The 23,537-nt window shown below is 40.3% G+C and overlaps 1 protein-coding gene across 4 annotated transcripts in view; it reads left to right on the top strand.

The window, feature by feature from the left end:
* Nucleotides 1-23,537, top strand: part of SH3TC2 (SH3 domain and tetratricopeptide repeats 2) — a 134,486-nt gene that overhangs the window by 16,177 nt on the left and 94,772 nt on the right. For 2 of the 4 annotated variants that reach the window (XM_073651320.1, XM_073651322.1), the window contains exons 2-3: nucleotides 9,736-9,861; nucleotides 21,759-21,854. In XM_073651320.1, the coding sequence (XP_073507421.1) occupies nucleotides 9,736-9,861; nucleotides 21,759-21,854 (222 nt within the window). Of the gene's footprint in view, nucleotides 1-4,663; nucleotides 4,791-9,427; nucleotides 9,639-9,735; nucleotides 9,862-21,758; nucleotides 21,855-23,537 lie in introns of those variants that run through there. The other 2 variants (XM_073651321.1, XM_073651323.1) reach the window with 2 other exon arrangements.

Below are 23,537 nucleotides of genomic sequence, written 5' to 3'. Positions count from 1 at the left end.
CAGATGGTCTCCTGTGGGATCTCCTCCCAGACCTGGACTAAAGCATCCGCCAACTCCTGGACAGTCTGTGGTGCAACGTGACGTTGGTGGATGGAGCGAGACATGATGTCCCAGATGTGCTCAATCGGATTCAGGTCTGGGGAATGGGCGGGCCAGTCCATAGCTTCAATGCCTTCATCTTGCAGGAACTGCTGACACACTCCAGCCACATGAGGTCTGGCATTGTCCTGCATTAGGAGGAACCCAGGGCCAACCGCACCAGCATATGGTCTCGCAAGGGGTCTGAGGATATCATCTCGGTACCTAATGGAAGTCAGGCTACCTCTGGCGAGCACATGGAGGGCTGTGCAGCCCTCCAAAGAAATGCCACCCCACACCATTACTGACCCACTGCCAAACCGGTTATGCTGAAGGATGTTGCAGGCAGCAGATCGCTCTCCACAGTGTCTCCAGACTCTGTCACGTCTGTCACATGTGCTCAGTGTGAACCTGCTTTCATCTGTGAAGAGCACAGGGCATCAGTGGCGACTTTGCCAATCCTGGTGTTCTGTGGCAAATGGCAAGCGTCCTGCATGGTGTTGGGCTGTGAGCACAACCCCCATCTCTGGATGTCGGGCCCTCATACCACCCTCATGGAGTCGGTTTCTAACCATTTGTGCAGACACATGCACATTTGTGGCCTGCTGGAGGTCATTTTGCAGGGTTCTGGCAGTGTTCCTCCTTGCACAAAGGCGGAGGTAGCGTTCCTGCTGCTGGGTTGTTGCCCTCCTATGGCCCCCTCCACGTCTCCTGGTGTACTGGCCTGTCTCCTGGTAGCGCCTCCAGCCTATGGACACTACGCTGACAGACACAGCAAACCTTCTTGCCACAGCTCGCATTGATGTGCCATCCTGGATGAGCTGCACTACCTGAGCAACTTCTGTGGGTTGTAGAGTCCGTCTCATGCTACCACGAGTGTGAAAGCACAACCAACATTCAAAAGTGACCAAAACATCAGCCAGAAAGCATTGATACTGAGATGTGGTCTGTGGTCCCCACCTGCAGAACCACTCGTTTATTGAGGGTGTCTTGAAAATTTGCCAATAATTTACATTTATTGTCTATTCTATTTGCACAACAGCATGTGAAATTGATTGTCAATCAGTGTTGCTTCCTAAGTGGACAGTTTGATTTCACAGAAGTTTGATTTTCTTGGAGTTATATTCTGTTGTTTAAGTGTTCCCTTTATTTTTTTGAGCAGTGTATATACCATACATGCAAAAGGATAAATGCAGTGAATATTCAAACAAAGCACATGGGAATAAAGGGACAATGGCTGTAAATGAGTAGAGTTTGGCCATGGAGGACATTGCTCTGACTACATCTCAATTCAGAACTAAGATGTTACCTGACCGGGCAGTTTATCCATAGTGGACATGCCTTTATGATGATGTATATGACATAAGTAAAAGGATGAGGACTGCAATGTTGTCATGCTGTTATATACGAAATGAGAAATCAATATAAGCCTCAAGCAGGAAATCACAACCTATCCAACATGTTCAACGCTGAATCCAGGTTACATTTAGAGAGGGCTAGTTGTCATTGTATGCCTTAACTTTTCGATAAGTATTTCCCTTGGGCCTAAGCACAGAACAGAGTACTGATAGACAGCTATGGCCTGTGCTTTGCATTTGTGGATTTCTAACTTTATACAGAGATAGAATTTTCTTTCCCCTAAATGATTCATATAAAATCTGTAGGAAAAAATGAGTATGATGTATGAAGGAAAAATTGTTCTTTATGCATGGGAAAATATTTTTAACGGATGCAATCTACAACTGCAGATGGAATATCAATCGCTCTATAATATGGAATCTTAGGGACTCAGGCTACAGTACATGGCACTTAGTATATAAATCCTAAGGCCAGCTTCACACATCCAACATTCACGGTCCCAGTGTGGACAGGAATGTCCAGACCATCCATGAGTCTCCTGACCTGAACAGCATCATAGACATATATGAGGCTGTTGAGTTCGGATCAGGAGACCAGTGACAGCGACTGGTCTGGACATCGCTGTCAGATTTGTGAAACCAGCTTGATACTTGTTGTTTGGCTGCAGCCAATCACAAGAACTCCAGAAGACATTTGAGCAAACCAAAATGGATTTAATTACCATATTAACCCTAAGGCTATGTTCACACATGCTGTGTATTTCAGCGTTTTTTGCTGCAGATTTTTATGCAAATTTTCAGCTGTGTTTTACAGTACCAGCAAAGTCTATGAGAAACCAGAATTCTCTGTTCACACATCATATTTTTTTTGTTGCATATTTTGTGCCTTGGTTGGGTTTTTGGAAAATAGAGCATGTAACTTCTTTCAGCGTTTTTTCAGCATTTTTCAGCGTTTTTTCACCCATAGGAAATAATGTGTGGTGAAAAAAATACATCAAAAATGCACCAAAATTTGCATCAGCGTTTTTTTAGCATTTTTGATGGCAAAATAGAATGGGGTTCCTTTTTTTCACAGAATTTTATGTACATGCATACATAGAGACAGAAGGACAGTGAAAAAAACGCTGAAAAAAACACAAAAAATGCAGCAAAACCTGCACTTTTGTTGCAGCTTATTGATTGATTGCAGCAGATTTGTATCGTAAATAAACAAAAAAAACAACATGTGTGAACATAGCCTTAGGCTATCACCAGGTCTAATGAAATAGTGAGCAATCAAAATGGAAACTAGAATACTTGAATAAGACCGATCATCTAATGCTACAATGATGATGTAAAGATTCAATAAGGATTTTTAGAATATTGTAAATGCTTTATACTCAGCCTTCCATCGACCTGGCTTCAAATGAGAACATAATGTCGGTTCAAAGCATTCCTTGTTTAGTACATATCTTACTATGTTTAAGGCTGTGTGACCACTATTTTTAAGCGTTTCTGCATCGGCAATTCCACTGGAGAAACGCTTAAAAAACGCATGGTAGAAGGCCTGCCATGTTCCCCAATGATAATCCGCATGTGCTGTGCACATGCTGCGGAAATTTCCGCTGCGGATTATCATTGCGGAAAAATCCGCAGCATTACCAATTATTTAGAGGAAGCGCTACGTTTTCGCCGCCATTGACTTGCATTGAATCGCATGTCATCCGCATCACTGGATCTGTACATGCGGATTCCATGCGTTTCAATGTGCGGATGGTACCCGGGTTTGGAGAAGAGGAGACTCTCCTCCGGACCCGGGTACCATAGTACCTGTAAAAAAAAAAGAATAAAATAAAAAATAAATATTATACTTACCTTCTGATGGCCCCCGGTGTCCTTGTCTTGGCTTGCCAGCAGCTCTCGGTAGACTTAAAGGACCTGAGGTGACATCATTTAGTCATGTGACGGGTCACGCGACCGCTGACATCGGTAGGTCCTTTAGTCTACTGCGAGCTGCCGGCAAGCCGAGACAAGGACACCGGGGGCCATCAGAAGGTAAGTATAATATTTATTTTTTATTTTTTACCATTCTCTCGGGTCACGCTATATAAATCCATGCCGTTTGCATGGATATATATAGTGTGACCAAGTTGACAGTGATGCTAAAATCGCTTGGAAAGTGATTGACAACCCGCATGCAGAAATGCAAGTGAAGAACGCTTCACATCCGCTTGTCCCTGGCAGGAAAACGCATGTACAATCCGCATGTACAATCCGCATGTACAATCCGCATGTGCAATCCGCATGTGTTTTTCTGCCAGGGAGATGCAGAAATGCTCAGGAAAAAATCGTGAGCATTTCTGCATCGTGGGTACATTGCCTAAAGGTGTTTTCCAAGACTTAGTTTTTAGGACATTAGAAAAAAAAAACAAAAAAAAAACAGGCAGGTAGTTGCTAAGTATCTGCCTGCTCTGCTTGCCATCAATCCCTGCCCACTGAGAGAGGTCTCGGACCGCTCCTGTCGATGATTCTGTTTCTGTTGATGTCACGTTGACAGAGCAGCATCTTCTCTTCCACTCTGCTTTATTGGTCGGGCGTGACTACCGATGTCATGCTGATTGACAACCGACTCCCCACTGACTAAGGACTGTCAATCATCATGATGCTCCATTGACAGAGTAGCCCAGAAGATCTGTTCTGTTGAGACACCAGAAGTGCCGGCAGAATCGTCCGTGACCGCCTTGAGCCAACTTCGGGTAGAACAGGCAGATACTTAGACCCATAGTAAAAAATAACACAGTCCCAGAAAACCCGTTTAAGTATGACTTACAGGAGAAATTACAGGAGAGCTGAGAAAGCAAATAATTCTGCAAGATAAAATTCCTTTAGATTTGTGGTTAGCAATTTGTGAAAGTATAAGACTAGGCACTCTGTACCATATCAGTTTGCAGTTTCCAGGGCATGGTGTTTTACAATAGATGCAAATCACTGGCTTACACATAGTATATTTATATTTCACCATATCAACTATGTATTATAGAATGCATATCTATTTATGTATTTATAAAAAATGGCCAAAAATAACAAAAATGCAAAGAATCCACATGCAGGAGTGGGTGCAAAAAGCAAAATGTTCATATTGCCAGGGTCAGAACTCATTCTGCATAAATCAGGCCATTCAGTCTCCTCCTCCAGCCTACAGATGTGCAGTGCTGTCAAAAGATGCATTGTGCAAAGCAGTGGGCCCCTGTCACAGCAAAGTCATGTCACTGCTCAGCGCTCGGGGTCCTGGCATTGCTCCGCTGTATCAGACCCGCATACCAATGGGCTGCTGTTTTGGGATACTCTTGGGGAAGAAACTCTTCCAGTGTCCAGGTTAGTTCAGCGAGAACCAGAAAAGGATATCCAAAAGGATACATGAACTATTTATAAGGTAGCATCATCATTAATGGTACAGCAGAGGTGAATGTGTAACTTAACTCTTTGGGAATGTGTATAGTGTTTTTTCAACTGCAGTCCTATGTAAAACCATGTGTAACATTGATGAAGAAAATAAAGAATGCTAACGACAGACACATTACTAACTCAGCCCTGCTTCTGTATATTTTCACAAATCCATTTCTAGTTTTATGTTTCCACGTTCTTCATAAACCTGATTTTGAAGAGTTAATCACTTTAAAGCCTTTCAGCTTTGCTTTTGAGTCTTTAAGTGATTGTTAAGTGGCGTTTCTTGGAGAGAGCTGGATTCTTCCGATTTGCTGACCTCACTGTATCTTCCCCTGTAGCATTAACGCAGGATATTAGATACTTGGCTACTTTACCAGGGGTAAAATGCTGTTGAATTCTGTTCACTGATACATGTTGTATTGACTAGAACAGGTTGCAGTTTCAATGAGGTTTACTTTTCTAATGATGTGAAATGGTAAAGTGCTTCTTGTAGGACATCTGAGCATTGCTATTTAGGTAAATGGCTTATTATGTAACTAGACTTGGCAAACCGCACCTATTAAATTGACATGTTATCTACATCTGATAAGCTGCTTTAATCATTACATGTGTTTAGTGGTTTTGTTGGAGCCACTTTTGATTTGGTGATAAGGGATATTTATACTTAAAGGCTGTTTTCAAATGCCATACTGGATTATTACATCCTATTCGAGACCATTGTATACATTTAAAGTTTTTGTCTCCTTTCAGAAAATCTTCATTTCCTGCTGTAGTTTATTATAAAATAAAAGCCAAACTTTACTTTACTCACCGTCCCCAGGTCCAGCGCTGAGTCTCTAGCGCTGCTCCCAGTGTTCGGATTTGGTTGCTGCACTAACGTCACATTGACAACCAATCTGTGAGATCATTTGCTCTGATGGGGACGTTCCATCTACACGGGCAGATCTGCTAAGCTCACTGATTGGCTGAACCAGGGGACAGAGCTGCTGAGCTCACTGATTGGCTGAACCAGGGGACAGAGCTGCTGAGCTAACTGATTGGCTGAACCAGGGGACAGAGCTGCCGAGCTCACTGATTGGATGTACCCGAGGATGGTGCACAAAATGCGTTTTATTTAACAAATTGCAGCTAGACGTGAATATTTTATGAAAGTGGACCACCCCTTTAAGGGAACCTGTCACGTTGAACATGCCTAAACCCAGCAAAAATGTCTGAATCTCATAAATATTGGCTGTATTATCAATAGTAGTGTAGGAATATTAGAGTTCTTAGTTTATGAAGTTGTGTATTCCTGGCTCTCTTTCTCTTACTGTTACAAGTGTTAAATTAGATTCTACAGCAGAATAATAGTTTTGAGAATCTACAGAGAAAAGAATTGTAATGGGAAAACTTTTTTATAATTATTTATTTTACTCACTTACTTAGCGCCATTAATTCCACAGCACTTTACAGACATTATCAGCACTGTCCCCATTGGGGCTCACAATCTACATTCCCTATCAGTATGTCTTTGGAGTGTGGGAGGAAACCGGAGAACCCGGAGGAAACCCACACCAACACGGGTAGAACATACAAACTCCTTGCAGATGTTGTCCTTGGTGGGATTTGAACTCAGGACCCCAGCGCTGCAAGGCTGCAGTGCTAACCACTGAGTAATTACAAGAAATTATAAATTTAATGTATTGTTTTCTAGGAATATGTGCTAATATTATCACTCTCAGGGCAGCTGCAGACAACCCTGTCCAATTATGCTAATTAGACTTTAATTAGAGTTTGATCAGTGCGTGATCCAATTTTCTTGAAGGTGGAGAAAAAAAAGCGTCTCCTTCTCTGTAATGTCAGTCCGTGAAAATCGGACCGCTCTTGGATGTCATCCAAGTGCAGACTGATTTTTTTCCACAAACCCATAGAGTTGAATGGGTGAGTGCGATCTGATTCTTGGAGGCAAATCGTCCATGCTGTGATTTTTTTTCCTCTGACTAATTCGCAAAGAATAGCATGGGGAGTGCCGCGTTATTCGGCAGTCTGCACAAGCCCTTAGCAGAAATATATTAGTTACATTGGTCTGTGTACCTATAGTTTGATTTGGGAGAAATAATACTTTCTCAATGGGGCCTGGGCAATCAATAACAATGAACATCTGTATCAACTCAGACCTTTTCTCACAAAGATCTAAAAGCACAGGTTTGGCTTTTATTGACCTTTCTTCTAGTCTATGGCCTGAATGTATCTTCTATGCAGCACCTATATTTTAGTGAACTATGGGGATCTGCATTCCATATATTTTGGCCCCATGGGGTGAGATGGCCAAGGTTTGCTGAAATCTGCCACATCTTTTATATTCCATATTTCACCCCGTAATATAAATTTTGCTTACCGTTTTGGGGAGGCGGAGTAACATAATCACAATGCAGCGTAAAGATCACTTTATTCCCCTTCTAATCACAGGGTCTCTGATGGATCTAGATCAGGGATGTCAAACTCAAACACACAGAGGGCCAAAATGAAAAACTTGGACAAAGTCGTGGGCCAACCACTATACAGAATATTGGACCCCACAAAGTACTCCATACAGAATAATGGGCCCCACATAGTCCTTCATACAGAATAATGTCCCCACATAGTTCTCCATCCAGAATAATGGACCCCACACAGTCCTCCATGCAGTATTATGGGTCCGACATAGTCCTCCATACAGTATTATGGGCCTCACATAGTCCTCTATAGAGAATAATGGGCACCACATAGTCCTCCATACAGTATAATGAGCCCCACACAGTCCTCCATACAGAATAATGGGCCCCACATAGTCCTCCATAAAGAATAATGGGCCCCACATAGTCCTCCATACAGAATAATGGGCCCCACATAATCCTCCATACAGAATAATGGGCCCCACATAATCCTCCATACAGAATAATGGGCCCCACATAATCCTCCATACAGAATAATGGGCCCCACATAATCCTCCATACAGAATAATGTGCCCCACATAATCCTCCATACAGAATAATGTGCCCCACATAATCCTCCATACAGAATAATGTGCCCCACATAATCCTCCATACAGAATAATGTGCCCCACATAATCCTCCATACAGAATAATGTGACCCACATAGGGGTGGTGGTTCTGGTGTCGCGGGCCAAATAAAACCATCCTGAGGGCCAAATTTGGCCTACGGGTCAGAGTTTGACATGTGTGATCTAGAAGGATTAGGATGACTTTGATGTAGCCGTTCATGTCTGTACCATATATTTAGTGGGTCCTATTGGGAGAAGATTTACTAAGGTCTGTAAAATGAGTGACTTATCTTATGTTCTATCATTACTGGTTACTTAATAGACCCCATTCTGCAACGGTGAGTGCCATGTGCGGAGACTTTTGGGCCTTTTTAGACACATTAGTGTATTCTTTTGGCTACAGTACTACACCATATGTATTGCTCTGATAGGGATGTTGACCTGAACCTCTTTGGTCACTATATGGCATATTTAAAGAGAAATTGCATAAGACATGATAGCATATAGTATATGCTAACATGTCTTATGCAATTTTTCTTTAAATAAGATCATATAACTTATCAATGATGCTGATTACAGACATGCCAGCCCCTCAGTAGAGACTAGTGTTTTACTATGGTCAATTGACATTCCTGGGAATTTCATTGCATTTTAGTAATAAGAAATCATGAACTAATAAACAACACTAGATAGCTGCCCAGGGCTAACATAATAATAAATCATAATAACAAAATTAGCCCCTCCATGATTCAAGTACGAACCATTCAGAGAGCTGAAATTGATGAAATCCTGGAGATTGAGAATGGCTTGAAGGGTCACATTTTATTCACTTGGGTGGCCAGATCCTAAGGTCAGACCCCCTTGTCCTTGAAAAGAGAGCATAGTTTCCCATTTTGCTTCTAGTGTCCCGACACAATATTATCCCAGGAATTACATTTACCTCTTGCCTTATGTTCTTTATGTTTTTTATTATAGTCATTACATTATTTCTTTTAGCAGATATACATAATGCGTGCCGATAATATGTTTGTAGAATAGTCTTTCTGATATAACGTGTCCCCTTTCTGTACACAATCAATGTACATGAATGGATTTTTAGAGCATATCCATGTACATCTGTATCCTACACATGGATATTTAGGGAACATCTTCATCCAGCCTGACTTTCCTGCATCTTCCCGGGAACAGGAACCTCAGGGACAATCCTACAATAAAGACCTGACTCTCATGAGTGTTTTCTCCATAGATGTCAGTTTCCTGTACAATTGTTCTCCTGCATAAATAAAGCCATTAGCTATTTTTCCTCCCACAAGCTGTTGAGTCCGTCTCTCAGAAGAGTCTCTAAACTGCGTCGATTCCATGTGCGGTTGCGTTTGCTCCTGTGGTGTGTTCTGGAATTTTTGTGCATTTCTTTCTTATTCTTAAGATTCTCCCCCCTCCCCGGGCTCTCTGCACTTTTATTTCTCTTATGTAATTCTATTTTTTTCAGCCACGCTTTTTCTACTGACGTGTTCCTACAGTAAACAAGGCTCACCTTTTCTCAACATAGATATCTCCATGGATACTGACAACCCCCCCACCTCATGTACTTGAAATACCAGCCTTAAATAGATGGGATTTGGGACAGATATAGAAGTGCAAGCTGATAAGAAAATGACAATAATTGTCAAGAACACACTTTCTGCAGCAAATCTTAACCCTTCTACTGACACATGCCATACATCTAACAAAGGCACTGAGCTGTTTATTTCAGGGTATGTCTGGAAGGACTTGGGAATAGGATATTTTTCATTGCTACTATGTATCGACTGATTGAAGGATTCCATATAATTTTTTTTCTACGATCTCCAGTATCCTCTGCAGGTAGAGGATCCGTGGACAGCACCGACTCAGGTTTCCTGGCCGGCTGGACACACGGGCAAAGCTGCAGTCCTCAACGTCAAGAAGGATGTCCCGGTGTGGAAACAATGGCATCAGGCAAGTACATATCTTGGATTTTTGGATTTAGTAGGTTTGTGAATGTGTGCAGTGTCAGTATGGACCTTCATATTGTATTTTGTGATGTGTATTCCTAGATTCTGCGATATTGTTAGCATTGGGTATGTCATATGGCATTTATTACCATTACTAATACCTATATCATTTAAGGCATTATCAATTTTCTGGCATCTATTTAATAAATACCTAGCATATAAGTATTAGCAGAATTGAGCGCAGTTACAAATTTAAGGAGTACGATATATATTTGGAGTGAGAGCTTTGTTCATGTGAGTTTGCAATCTATAATGTAACACATTTCAGTTAATACTGAAAGAGTTAATTCCACTGAAATCCTAAAACAATTTAGTCATAATTGCAGTTTAGCCGGAATATCCCCACTATGTCAAGCTCAGATGGGTCCATGCTGAGAACTGGAGTGCCCATATTGTGTAAGGGATGGACCGGGGGAGGGAGTGGGATGTTCAAGTTACCTGCAGTTAGATATACATTTTCAGCATGCAAGTGGAGAAAGCTTTAGGTAATGATATATTTAAACACAAAAATGCACATTTATTATTGCTGTCTTAATATTATACAGCTAAAAACTACACCAGATGGGCAAAAGATGCAAAAAAATGATGAGTTTTCTTTTCCTTACACCACTAATTGCTTTGCTAAATGTAGACCCATATATTGGGGCAATGGCAAACATTTATACCACTTCCCTTTTGTCTTAACCATGCTTCCTTTTCTAAACACTTTTAAAAATTGTCTGATGAAGTCAAAATGTGTCTAGAATACATAATAAAACCGACGTAAGGCATCTATGCCATTTTTTGGTGAAAATGTAGTCAAAATTCAGGTGCAATTGCTTAGTAAAGACATTGCATTATACATATATTCAGCATATAACTTTAGACAAGCTGGTTGTATCTTAATTCTCAAAAACTGGATATAAATATAAAACACACGTCTGGCTCATATGTTAACAAAGATGTACCGTAATCTCATTATGCATTTGTCGCATGAATACAAATATACCTCATGGCAGAAATAGCAGAGCTTATAGATAAATCCTTTCCTATACATGAATGAGTGTGCTGTTTAGCAATCAGATGTATTGTTTGGATGGTAATTGGACATTATATCACACAGTCTATAATTTCTGTATACGTATAAGCAGAAACCTAGCTAAAAACTCCTGGACTGTGTGAAATCTATCTATATTACAAGTCATTTATAGTAGAGGTGAATCTAAGTTTACCTGCAGTTTCAGTTTGGTGCCCCCTCCTATGCACAGCTTAAGCAGTTAGAGTAGTTATCATATAACTGACATGCGATTTGTATACTTATTCACGTACGAACTACCAGCTCTTCCTAATTCTCCCAATGTTCAGTGAAGAACTACAGCCCCTGCTTTAGTGAGAGAAGCAGGAAGACAAGCTAGTTGTCACCTGACCGTAAGTATGAAAATCGCATATGACTGGTCATGTGATGAACTATAGAATAAACAAGCAGAGCTGAATCCTGACAGTGAGTATAATATTACACGCTGTTAAGATTTGCCAATACTTAATTTCCTAATTAATACCTCCATCATGAATATAGATGTAGTAACCCTTAACTTATGTAAGCACAATACTTTATTAACACAGCCATGTATCATGTTAGCTGACAAGTTATGGATTTCTACATGTGTACAGGATCAGAACCTACAACAGTAATGAATATAGAACCAGAACCACCAACAGTACAGAAATTTAGCATCTACAACCACCGTCAGTAGAGGAATACATCATAAGAACCACCCTCAGTACATAAATACATCACCAGAAACATAAACTATACAGAAAAATTGCAGGACAACAACCATCAATACAGAAATTCATCACCAGAACTACCAAAATTTCAGAAATGCAGCATCACAACATCAGTACATGAATTCAGCACCAAAACTTAGTACAGAAATGAATTGTAATGTCAGGTCAATCCCATGTACAATTGTATTGCATGAACTTACAACTCCCAGTATGTAAGACAGGTGACATTCATTAGTTCTGGAGAAAAGGCAAATCGTCAGCTGAATAGGAATAGGATTCTTTACAGTTAGAGCAATCAGACTGTGTACTACCCTACTGCAAGAGGTAGCAATTGCAGATACTACCAACAGCATTTAATAAAGGGCTGGATGCTTTTCTCACAAAAAATTGCATTGTGGGTTATAAATAATATTATGATAAAGAATATACAGTACAGACCAAAAGTCTGGACACACTTTCTCATTTAAAGATTTTTCTGTATTTTCATGACTATGAAAATTGTACATTCACACTGAAGGCATCAAAACTATGAATTATTACAATGGAATTATATACTTAACAAAAAAGTGTGAAACAACTGAAAAACAACTGAAAACAACTGAAAATAGGTCTTATATTCTAGGTTCTTCAAAGTAGCCACCTTTTGCTTTGATGACTGCTTTGCACACTCTTGGCATTCTCTTGATGAGCTTCAAGAGGTAGTCACCGGAAATGGTCTTCCAACAATCTTGAAGGAGTTCCCAGAGATGCTTAGCACTTGTTGGCCCTTTTGCCTTCACTCTGCGGTCCAGCTCACCCCAAACCATCTCGATTGGGTTCAGGTCTGGTGACTGTGGAGGCCAGGTCATCTAGCGTAGCACCCCATCACTCTCCTTCTTGGTCAAATAGCCCTTACACAGCCTGGAGGTGTGTTTGGGGTCATTGTCCTGTTGAAAAATAAATGATGGTCCAACTAAACGCAAACCGGATGGAATAGCATGCCACTGCAAGATGCTGTGGTAGCCATGCATCAAAATTGAAATGCCTTCAATTTTGAATAAATCCCCAACAGTGTCACCAGCAAAGCACCCCCACACTATCACACCTCCTCCTCCATGCTTCACGGTGGGAACCAGGCATGTAGAGTCCATCCGTTCACCTTTTCTGCATCGCACAAAGACACGGTGGTTGGAACCAAAGATCTCAAATTTGGACTGATCAGACCAAAGCACAGATTTCCACTGGTCTAATGTCCATTCCTTGTGTTCTTTAGCCCAAACAAGTATCTTCTGCTTGTTGCCTGTCCTTAGCAGTGGTTTCCTAGCAGCTATTTTACCATGAAGGCCTGCTGCACAAAATCTCCTCTTAACAGTTGTTGTAGAGATGTGTCTGCTGCTAGAACTCTGTGTGGCATTGACCTGGTCTCTAATCTAAGCTGCTGTTAACCTGCGATTTCTGAGGCTGGTGACTCGAATAAACTTATCCTCAGAAGCAGAGGTGACTCTTGGTCTTCCTTTCCTGGGGCGGTCCTCATGTGAGCCAGTTTCTTTGTAGCACTTGATGGCTTTTGCAACTGCACTTCGGGACACTTTCAAGGTTTTCCCAATTTTTTGCACTGACTGACCTTCATTTCTTAAAGTAATGATGACCACTCGTTTTTCTTTACTTAGCTGCTTTTTCTTGCCATAATACAAATTCTAACAGTCTGTTCAGTAGGACTATCAGTTGTGTATCCTCCAGACTTCTGCACAACACAACAGATGGTCCCAACCCCATTTATAAGGCAAGAAATCCCACTTATTAAACCTGACAGGGCACACCTGTGAAGTGAAAATTATTTCCGGTGACTACCTCTTGAAGCTCATCAAGAGAATGCCAAGAGTGTTGCAAAGCAGTCAAAGCAAAAGGTGGCTACTTTGAAGAATCTAGAATATAAGACATATTTTCAGTTGTTTCACACTTTTCTGTTAAGTATATAATTCCACCTGTGTTAATTCATAGTTTTGATGCCTTCAGTGTGAATGTACAATTTTCATAGTCATGAAAATACAGAAAAAACTTTAAATGAGAAGATGTGTCCAAACTTTTGGTCTGTACTGTATATAATCAACGGATAAAAATGGAATTCATGGACCTATTGTTTTTTCAACCAGTATAACTATGTCCTTAACAATGGTAAGAAGATACTAGGAATTTTTATTAACGGACATCATCAGATTACATACCATACAAGAGTCACAGCACTGATGAGATGTAATCAGTATCACAAATAAACATTTACACTCCCCCCCCCCATATTGTCCACTCGCACTTTTCACCCCATACTGTCCCTTCACACTCTCTCCATAATGTCCACCGACACTATTCGCTCTCATACTCTCCTCTCACATTCCCTCCATACTGTCCCCTCCCACTAGTCCTTCCTTTATTGTCCCCTTATACTATCCCCTTACATTTCCCCCCACACTGTCTCGTTGCAGTTCCCCCATTCTGTCCCTTCACACTTCTCCCCATTCTGTCCCCGTACACTATTCCCCCATACTGTCCTCTCACACTTTTCTACACACAGTTTCCCTTCACATTCCCCCTCATACTGTCCCTTCACACTATTCACTCCCATACTGTCCTCTCACACTATTCCCCATAACTGTCCCCTAACACTTTTCCCTCAAAACTATCCCTTCACACTCTTCCCCATACTGTCCCTGCACACTTTTCTCCCTATACTATCCCCTCACACTTTCCCCCATACTGTCCTCTCATATTCCCCCATATTGACCCCACACATTCCCCCCACACTGTCCCCTCACACTTCCCTTCCCATACTGTGTCCTTGCACTTTTACCACCCACCATACTGTCCTCATGCACTTTTTCCACCTATACTGTCCCCTCAGTTTTCTTACCATACTATTCTCTAACACTTTTCTCCCCCATACTGTCCTTTCACACTCTCTACCCTCCACGCTGTTCCCTCACAATGTCCCCTCGTATTTTCCTCTCACATTTTTCCTCCCATATTGTCCCATGTTATTTTTATTTCCTCTTAGAATGTGTCCACATAATGTGACCAATACTGGTAAGAAAAGACAATTCTCTTACTTTTATTCTTATTATCCAGCCTGCATAATAGGAAGAGTAATTTACCCACCTGTATACAAGAGGATCCAGGCTGTTTGACTGAGCTACTGAGCATGCGTGACCCCTGACACTGGTCACATTAGGTGGATATTCTAAGATGGAATGAATAAAACATCAGGGGGCGCCATAACAAGTATGCAACAGCAATATCTAAACACAAGACAATTTTAAATGATTCCAGTAAAAAAACTGTAATTATTTATGTAATCTAACTTTTTTGTACTTTGGCAATAAGTCTTAAACAATATTCACTAGACGAGAGAATATAATTGCAGTTTTGTTAGCACATAAAGAAAAATCCCTGCCTAAATTCTTAAAGAAAACCATAAAGACACTTGATATCACATATTATGGGAGTGCTAATGATGTAGTGTTCCTTTTGACATGAAAAAGCCTGCTCATCTATACAACTGTGTATATTATAATAGTATTACATTATTAACAGGGTATGTTACAACATGATGGTGCTTGCAACAAATTCTCTGGCTCCAGTCACATGACTCCTTCTTTGAAAGAAGCTTCCTTATTATGTTAGATGTGGTATTTCCAGAGTGCCAGTAGACCACTTGGCAAGGATGAATGTGTCTTCATCTAAAATAGCTGTGTTGCCCTTAGGGTACGTTCACACTCTACAGACTCAGTATAAATTTCTGTAGGCTCCATTCAGATTAATAGGATAGTCATGCAAATTTCTGCTGCAAATCTGCCACCTACCCTGAACATGTCCTTCCGATGTTTCTCCATTAAATCACTTGTAACATGGAAGATAGCAAAAATGGAATATAACTAACTATACTTCGCTTCTAACCACATTTAATCACACAATAATCAGTTTGGAGGGTAGGAAAATGTTTGAGGAATCTCCTCCGCTTGCCTGCATTTGTTATTGAGTATACAAACTCCTAAAAAATCTGAACCACGGAGATTTTGCTTATGCTATTGTCTTCTGAAAATAATGATATATTCTAAGAATGGTTATTAATATACACTGCTTTATTCTTCTTTCAAGCATGCATGATGTAATTACCAGGTAAGCACGTGTTAATAAAAAATCTGTAGTAAACATTTTCAAGGCTCAGACTATAATGTGACAATGCGGAGTCATAAAATTACCTGTTTACACTCAGACTGGAAAATGTAAGGGATGGTTGAGATTGGTGGCGGCTGTCGATGCTTGGCAAAGTATATACTCTATTATTCTTACTATAGTACAAGGAACAAGACAGGACATGGAAAAAAATCCTTGTAGCATGTCTGATAAAGTCTAATTCCACCCTAAAAAACCCAAAAGGAAACAAAAATGTATGTGGTTTTGATGTTGTCAGTTTAATACATTTCCCAATGCTGCTGAGTATTTTCCACTCAAATCGCTCTTTTGGATTGTGTAATCCTTTCCTCTACCCAGTTGTCAATGGACTATACTGTCTATATATGTAGTAAACACTGAAAATGTGGTTACTGGCGCAAATTGAGATTCTGATTTGGCTTTTATCCTAAGTCATATTGCACGACTCGTTAAAGGGTTGATTGTGACTAGTAGGATTGCTGCTTCCAGTAGGTGGCGCTATAGAGTTCAAGTCCTCTTTTGCTCTGAAGAGGCAATTTGCATGTTACTGGTGTAGTCATTCTGTAGATCACAGCAGACCACTTATATACAGACAGGAAATAGTAAATTAATGTCTGTTTACAACAAAGTTTAGAGAACAGGTGCCAAAGAAGAGGTGAAGGGTTAAATAAAATGAAATGCATAAATTAGGCATTAGTGGGTCTTTACTTAGATATTAGCTTATTTGTTAAACTAGCATTGATTAAAAAGTAATTCAACTTTCAATTGTTATTTTAATAATTTTGTCCAGCATAGAAAGTGATGAAATGTTCCAAATTTAGGGGATTGTCTTCATTCCTGTAACAGTTGCATCTAAGTGGCTTCCAAATCCCTGCTTTCCCCCAGTCTATTTCCCTGCCTTCAGCCTCAATGATATCAGAATGTACTCTACTCGTTTGGAGTACAGATGATGGCAGTGATGGGTCTGCACAGGTCTCCTCCTTTGAGTGTGCTTATCAGAACCATTTCCTGCAGCAGCTTATCCCCAAAGGTAGTGAGACACAGATGCAAAGTTTGATCCAGCTCACAGTAGGAGACCTCTTGGAGGTGTCCGGAGCCCGGAAAACTCTGCGTCAAGGCGTGGATCAATCATGAAATGAAGATAACGCAGCTCAACGAACCATAGGCTTTTAGTGATGACTAAGGGTGGGCTGTCACCCGAAACGTGTTGATGTCGCATTTCATCTAGCTGTACTGCTGATCTTGTCCTCTGCCATGCATTTTGTGTGAATAAAAGCCTATTCACAGTTCATTGAGCTGGATTACCTTCATTTTATGACTGAGACATAGATGCAGAGCTGACTCTTTTTCTGCCATCATCTGTACTCCAAATGAATACGTTCTGGTATCAATACATCTGAAGGCAGGCAAATAGACTGGGGAAACTCATGTGTTTGGAAGCCACTTACATATAATTTATTTTTTTAAGGAGTGAAGACAAATGCCCTAATAAAATGATTTGCAAAGCTTCTTAACTTTCCATGCTGGACAAATTAATAATAAAAAGGTAAAAGTACACTGGCAGTCCCAGACAGAAGATGGCTCTTGTGCAAGAACAGTATTTGGGCCCTTTGCAGTCCTAAAGCTCCACATAAGGCACAATATCATCTGCTTTGGGCCCCTGTGCGACTGCACAGCTTGCACCAATGATATGCTCGTCCTTAATACACTACCTTTCCATATTCAGCGCATGTATCTGACAGTAAAGTAATGGTCTCAGAAACATGGTTTGGCTAGAAAGAACATATAATAAATGGGCTGCACATCTGTACAATTCACTAAATGTAGAACAATTGTGATGTTTAGATCTAGCCTATACATTATGGAACCAGCCCTCTAGAGCATTGTGTGAGCAAAGTGGTGTCATAATCTGACCCATCCATTGTATTATTAAATACAGGGCATAGCCATATATACAGATGATTGGACCATGCAGGGTACCAGATTGTGTAAACTCTCATAATTTGGTTGAAGCAGATAAGATGGTTCAAAAAGAATTACCCCAACTCAGCAGAAAAATCTAAAGTTTTATGTGGATATACCATTTGAATAAAAAAGCAACAACTTTAGAAGCCCACAAAGAAACACAGGCTGATTGTGATGCTTAATGTGTGATAAATTGCATACATTAAAGGGGATCTGTCAAGCCTCCTATGTTACCCTCAATAGGGGCAGAACATAGATTCTTAGCTCAGGGAAACATGGATTTTTATGATTTGATATCGACTTATGTGTCAATAGCTTTTTCATAGGGAAAGAGAACAGAGTCCCTAGTGCCACCTATATCCTAAGGCATGGCACTTTAAAAGGTCAGTATTGACTAGGATTGCTACCTCCTTTAGGTAGCACTAGGGTCACTGTTCTCTTCCTCTATGGACAGGCTATTTGTGTATTTTATTTCCAAGGGCAACCTCCTTAAAGGGGTTGTCTGGCTTTAGGCTACAAGTCTGCATCCTATGAGGATTCTCCAGTGCCGGCGCTAGGTGCGGGCAGTCTTGTGACTGCAAGTATATGATTTGCATACTTCTGGCCACATTTCGACTAGACTGTGTCCGGCCTTGCTCAACACACCTGCAATGAGCGAGGTTGCACATGTCTAGTCAGCAAATCACATACTTGTGGTCACGCATTCGCTGCTCACAGTTGCGATGTGAGGATACACAAGTTTGCAGTCATAGAGAGTGACTGCAGACTTGTGACCTAAGGCTGGATAACCCCTTTAAGGAGAAACTTTACCCCATAGGCCCCTTGTTCTATTATTTTCATGTGAAAAATAGTTAAAATGTAAAAGAGAGCCTGTGAATGAATGACTTCCATGTCCCACCACAATCTGGGATCCAATGTAAGGGCTAATGCTTTGTCCCAGTATCAATAAGAAAAGATAATAATTTGAAACTTTTGAGACCGTGGCGATGTCTGTAATTGGACATCAGGACAATCGACTGTAAGTGCATTCACTCTATTCCGAAGTGGCTGCAGGGAAGAGGAGTTACAGATTACTAGGTAGAATTTCATAGAACTTTTTGTTTGTAGTCTTTGAGCCTGACCGACTGTGATAATTCCCAGTCATGGCGTAAAAATAGTTTCCGTTTATTTTTCTGGAGATGACGTACGGGCAGTCAAGAACTAGCAGCATGTTAGCAGTACAGAACAAGGGACAAAACAGGTTCCTTCCAGGATTTTATTGTTTTCTGCATAAAGAAAAGATGAAGTGCAAATAGTTTCTGCCTGAATGGTAAATCTGAACATTTTGCCACCTGTTGGTATGAAAACATGTTTTGAGGTCTTTGAGGACTGTCTAGGTTATGCTCTTCCCGTTTGTCTATATTTAACAGAAATCATGAGGCTATTGTGAAAAACAACATGGATGTTGTGATAAATCTGAAAAAGGGGTTATACATAGAGACAAACCTAAATCTAATACTGAACCTGTCATTTTTACACAACACCAATATAACAGTTGTGTAGCATTTGATGCCAATTCCTAAGGCAATGCAAGTATTGTGCCACTAACCCAGTAATAATGCCACCTGAGTGACCCCTTAAAACAAATAATGTTCTGTGACTGATCTTAAAACTATGCCCAATGAATGCCCCTTTAGAAAACTTAATGTCCCTCAGTGTCCCCTTAAAAAGTGAAGCTTCTCCCTAAGTGCCCCTCCAAAAATCCTAATGCAAACTTTATGCCACCCCACCCACAAAAAAAAGTTTATACTTAACCTAATCTGAGTGACCAAGTCCTCTTCTCTCCTGCACTCCGAGCGAGCCGACACAGGTGGCAAAATGCAGTGAGGCCTTGTGCCACTTGTGTGGGAACGGAGATATCTTGTTGACTGTAGACCTACTGCAGCCTGTGGCTTACATGATGGACAGTGGTGGGACTGGGAGCCTATTGCTTCCTCTACCGCAGGATCCTGCTGTATCAGTGACACATTGACGCCCATAGAGTTCAAAGTGGCATTTCCCCAGAAATCCTGGGCACACAGCCAGAAGTCCAAAGCATGTGCACTGCCCCAAACCTTTAGCTGTAGTTATGCCACTGCTACTTTCTTTTTTCCTTTAGAAATTCGGTACCCCTAAGAATTTTCACCCAGGGTAACCACCCCTTATACCCCTTCACACTATGCCACTGCAATATAATATCATTTAAATAAATGTTTCACCTCCCTCAGATTCTCATAGTTCTTGGTCAAGTATGCTGACCTCTGTGAAAAAGCAACTTTTTAGTCCATGGTTACAACTTTAGTAAAGTATGAGGAGAGAAGGAAGGTGACATTCTAGTCATTGCATTTTAAGCGGTGCCCTGGAAATAAACAACATTTTTATCCCGGCTTAAGCCAAGTGTTGGAAGAGTAGGATGCTCCTACTTCAGCCTTAGCGCACCTTCATCACACTAAAGGCTTATGACAACAAAAAGGTCTCACTATATCTTGCCAGCTATATAACGATAAACGCAAGAGAAGACTAGAAAATGTCTCATGACAGATTAATTTTAAATGGTATCTGAGAATAAGATCAACCCTCCTAAGCCATCTATATGTGCATGTTGGTCATAGAAAGTTGAATAAAACGATACCTTGATATCTGCAATCGGATGTCTTATTTCAGAGAAATCCACATTTTTCTTAATATGTAAATGAGCTGTTAAGATCTATGGGCAGGACATAGATCTCCCTGAGAATCTGTCTCCAGAGTTTAAATGAGAGGGGTTGTTACCAATATGAGAGAATTAATGACTGACAGTCTGCTTTCCTGATCTCATTGCAGAGCTGTCTGTGATTATAACTAACACAGTAGAGCAGAGCTGAGCTTTGTCTCCTTACAAAGACATCTACATACATCTGCAGCTCTCCTCTCATAGTGTTGTAAACTCCTATTCAACTTTCTAGGACCTGCACGCTCATGTAGACAGCATAAGATGTTTTATCCACATCTGTAGCCTATTTTATGAACTACATTTGCAAATTTACTACATTTTTCCATTCACTCATATTTGTAAAAAACATCACTAGACAAATACTACTATTCAAAGTTGATGTACAGTACAGACCAAAAGTTTGGACACACCTTCTCATTTAAAGATTTTTCTGTATTTTCATGACTATGAAAATTGTACATTCACACTGAAGGCATCAAAATTATGAATTAACACATGTGGAATTATATACTTAACAAAAAAGCGGCATGCTATTCCATCCGGTTTGCGTTTAGTTGGACCATCATTTATTTTTCACCAGGACAATAACCCCAAACACACCTCCAGGCTGTGTAAGGGCTATTTGGCCAAGAGGGAGAGTGATGGGGTGCTACGCCAGATGACCTGGCCTCCACAGTCACCAGACCTGAACTCAATCGAGATGGTTTGGGGTGAGCTGGACCGCAGAGTGAAGGCAAAAGGGCCAACAAGTGCTAAGCATCTCTGGGAACTCCTTCAAGATTGTTGGAAGACCATTTCCGGTGACTAACTCTTGAAGCTCATCAAGAGAATGCCAAGAGTGTGCAAAGCAGTCATCAAAGCAAAAGGTGGCTACTTTGAAGAACCTAGAATATAAGACATATTTTCAGTTGTTTCACACTTTTTTGTTAAGTATATAATTCCACATGTGTTAATTCATAGTTTTGATGCCTTCAGTGTGAATGTACAATTTTATAGTCATGAAAATACAGAAAAATCTTTAAATGAGAAGGTGTGTCCAAACTTTTGGTCTGTACTGTATAAGCAAACAAGACTTAATGATCTCCTTTGAAAGTTCATGGGGTACTATACTTAATTCAAAAGACATACATTTTGTAAAAATGCTGTTTTATTTCAGTTTGTGTGAAGAGTTTCCATTCTTTCTGTCTCCATAGATGACCTGGAGGATTCAGAGCTAGTCTCTGTGACAGAGGAGACCCCACTGGGGAAGGAAATTATCTCCCTGGGAGTGGGAGAAGGATATATCACTGGTAATATCTGGTGTAAAACCAGACATGTTCTTCAAGAGTCTTTGAAGACTCTTGGTTGCTTAAACATTGTAAGATAAAAGCAACAATGCCATAAACTGATTAGTGTAAACCCATTTTAATATATGGATTTGTAAATAAATGAATTAATGTCTAGTACTCTTGTAACAATTCTACCGTAGACTACAGGTAAGTGCCTGGCACCAGTTACCAAATTATTAAGAAATAGTTATCCTGGAAGCAAATTAATCTTGAGAAAAAAACTGAATTTTTATCAATCCCAAATATATTTTCATAATAACTACTTATTACTAACCAGTTAATAAATTATATTAATATGCTCATAAATATGCACTTTATGCTGTGTTATTGTATCCTCTTCATGTTCTTTCATGCTGTTGAATCATTTATAGTTATTATAAGAGAGAAATTATATAGTAAGTGTTTCCATACAATGATTACTTGCAGTTATAAATTTCTCCTGACATTACTGGCTGTCTATACTATCCATGAGTGCTGTGGGCATAATCCTAAAAGTATTTTATAAGATGCAGCTTCAGCCTGTCACTCCTGGCCCCTGCTTGTAAGGGCTGACAGAGAGAAATGTATCACAAGCAGGAGACAGTAGAAAAAAGCTAAAGCTACATCACAAAAAATACACCAAGACTCAGCAATGTGAGTCAGACGATTAATCACTTGTGGCCCTTAGGTGGGACTCATGTCAAAGCAAATGTATCATGATGCAACTCTGCCATTTCTGCAATATTAGATGCATCATAAGAAATCTAGTCTGCATTAGGGGTACTATGTCAGAGGTGAAGAAGAAATCAACATGCTGGAAAATCCAGAAATAGCACATCAACTAAAATAGGTACACACAAGGCATATAAAAGCTGATCTACTATGCTGCTCTACATAGAAAAAATTGCTTGTGTGCTGCTGAAATTGAGAAAATTCTTTGTGTAGCTGATAAAGATCAGTAAAGCAAAATTCAATGTTCCTTTAAAATCTGTTGTACAGCAGTATATTTTCCCTTTAAATTACAATATATGACGCACAAAAGATGCATTTCTTTTACAATATTTCTGTTTCCCTAGTAACAATGACAAGATGCAGCTTAGAAACTATATACACACATTTTGCATGTACAGCATAGAGCTTGCAACTATAGCTCAGAGCTACGGTAAAGTGGTTATTTGGATGCAAGTAAAGGTTTGGTAGCAGTCTCAAATAACTTCAAGATCTAGAGATGCGCCACTTGTGCCACAATTGTCCCTTAAATTTTGGTGTAAATTCCTATCACAAAGTATGGCAGCTAATAAGCCAAGCAGCAAAATGAGAAAAATTTTGGTTCCCGGGCAAGATGATTTTTAAGCTGGTTTAAAAATAATCATTCTTGGTAGCGCATAGCCAATGATGTGGTCATGTGCTGTAGAAGTGATGTGCTGCTGATAGCATGATAATGTAAGTGCACAGAACAATCATATTAACAATCGTACTATGAGCATAGAATTCTGGTCGGCCTGTCTAAAGAGAACATTAATTGACCTCCAATCCCAAGTATTTGACTAGATGTTCGAAAAAATGCACCAAATTCATCATCTAGCACCAGTTTGATGAATTTTCTGCATTTAAGACTACCTAAGTGAACCGGCCCAAGTGTACATGATTCCTTTGCTGGTATCC

This window comes from Phyllobates terribilis, unplaced genomic scaffold (genome assembly GCF_046119375.1).
Source record: "Phyllobates terribilis strain yellow unplaced genomic scaffold, ASM4611937v1 Scaffold_11__3_contigs__length_659146591, whole genome shotgun sequence".
NCBI classification, from domain to species: domain Eukaryota; kingdom Metazoa; phylum Chordata; class Amphibia; order Anura; family Dendrobatidae; genus Phyllobates; species Phyllobates terribilis.
Note: the sequence above shows the minus strand (reverse complement) of the source record. Positions and strands in the feature narration are given on the sequence as shown.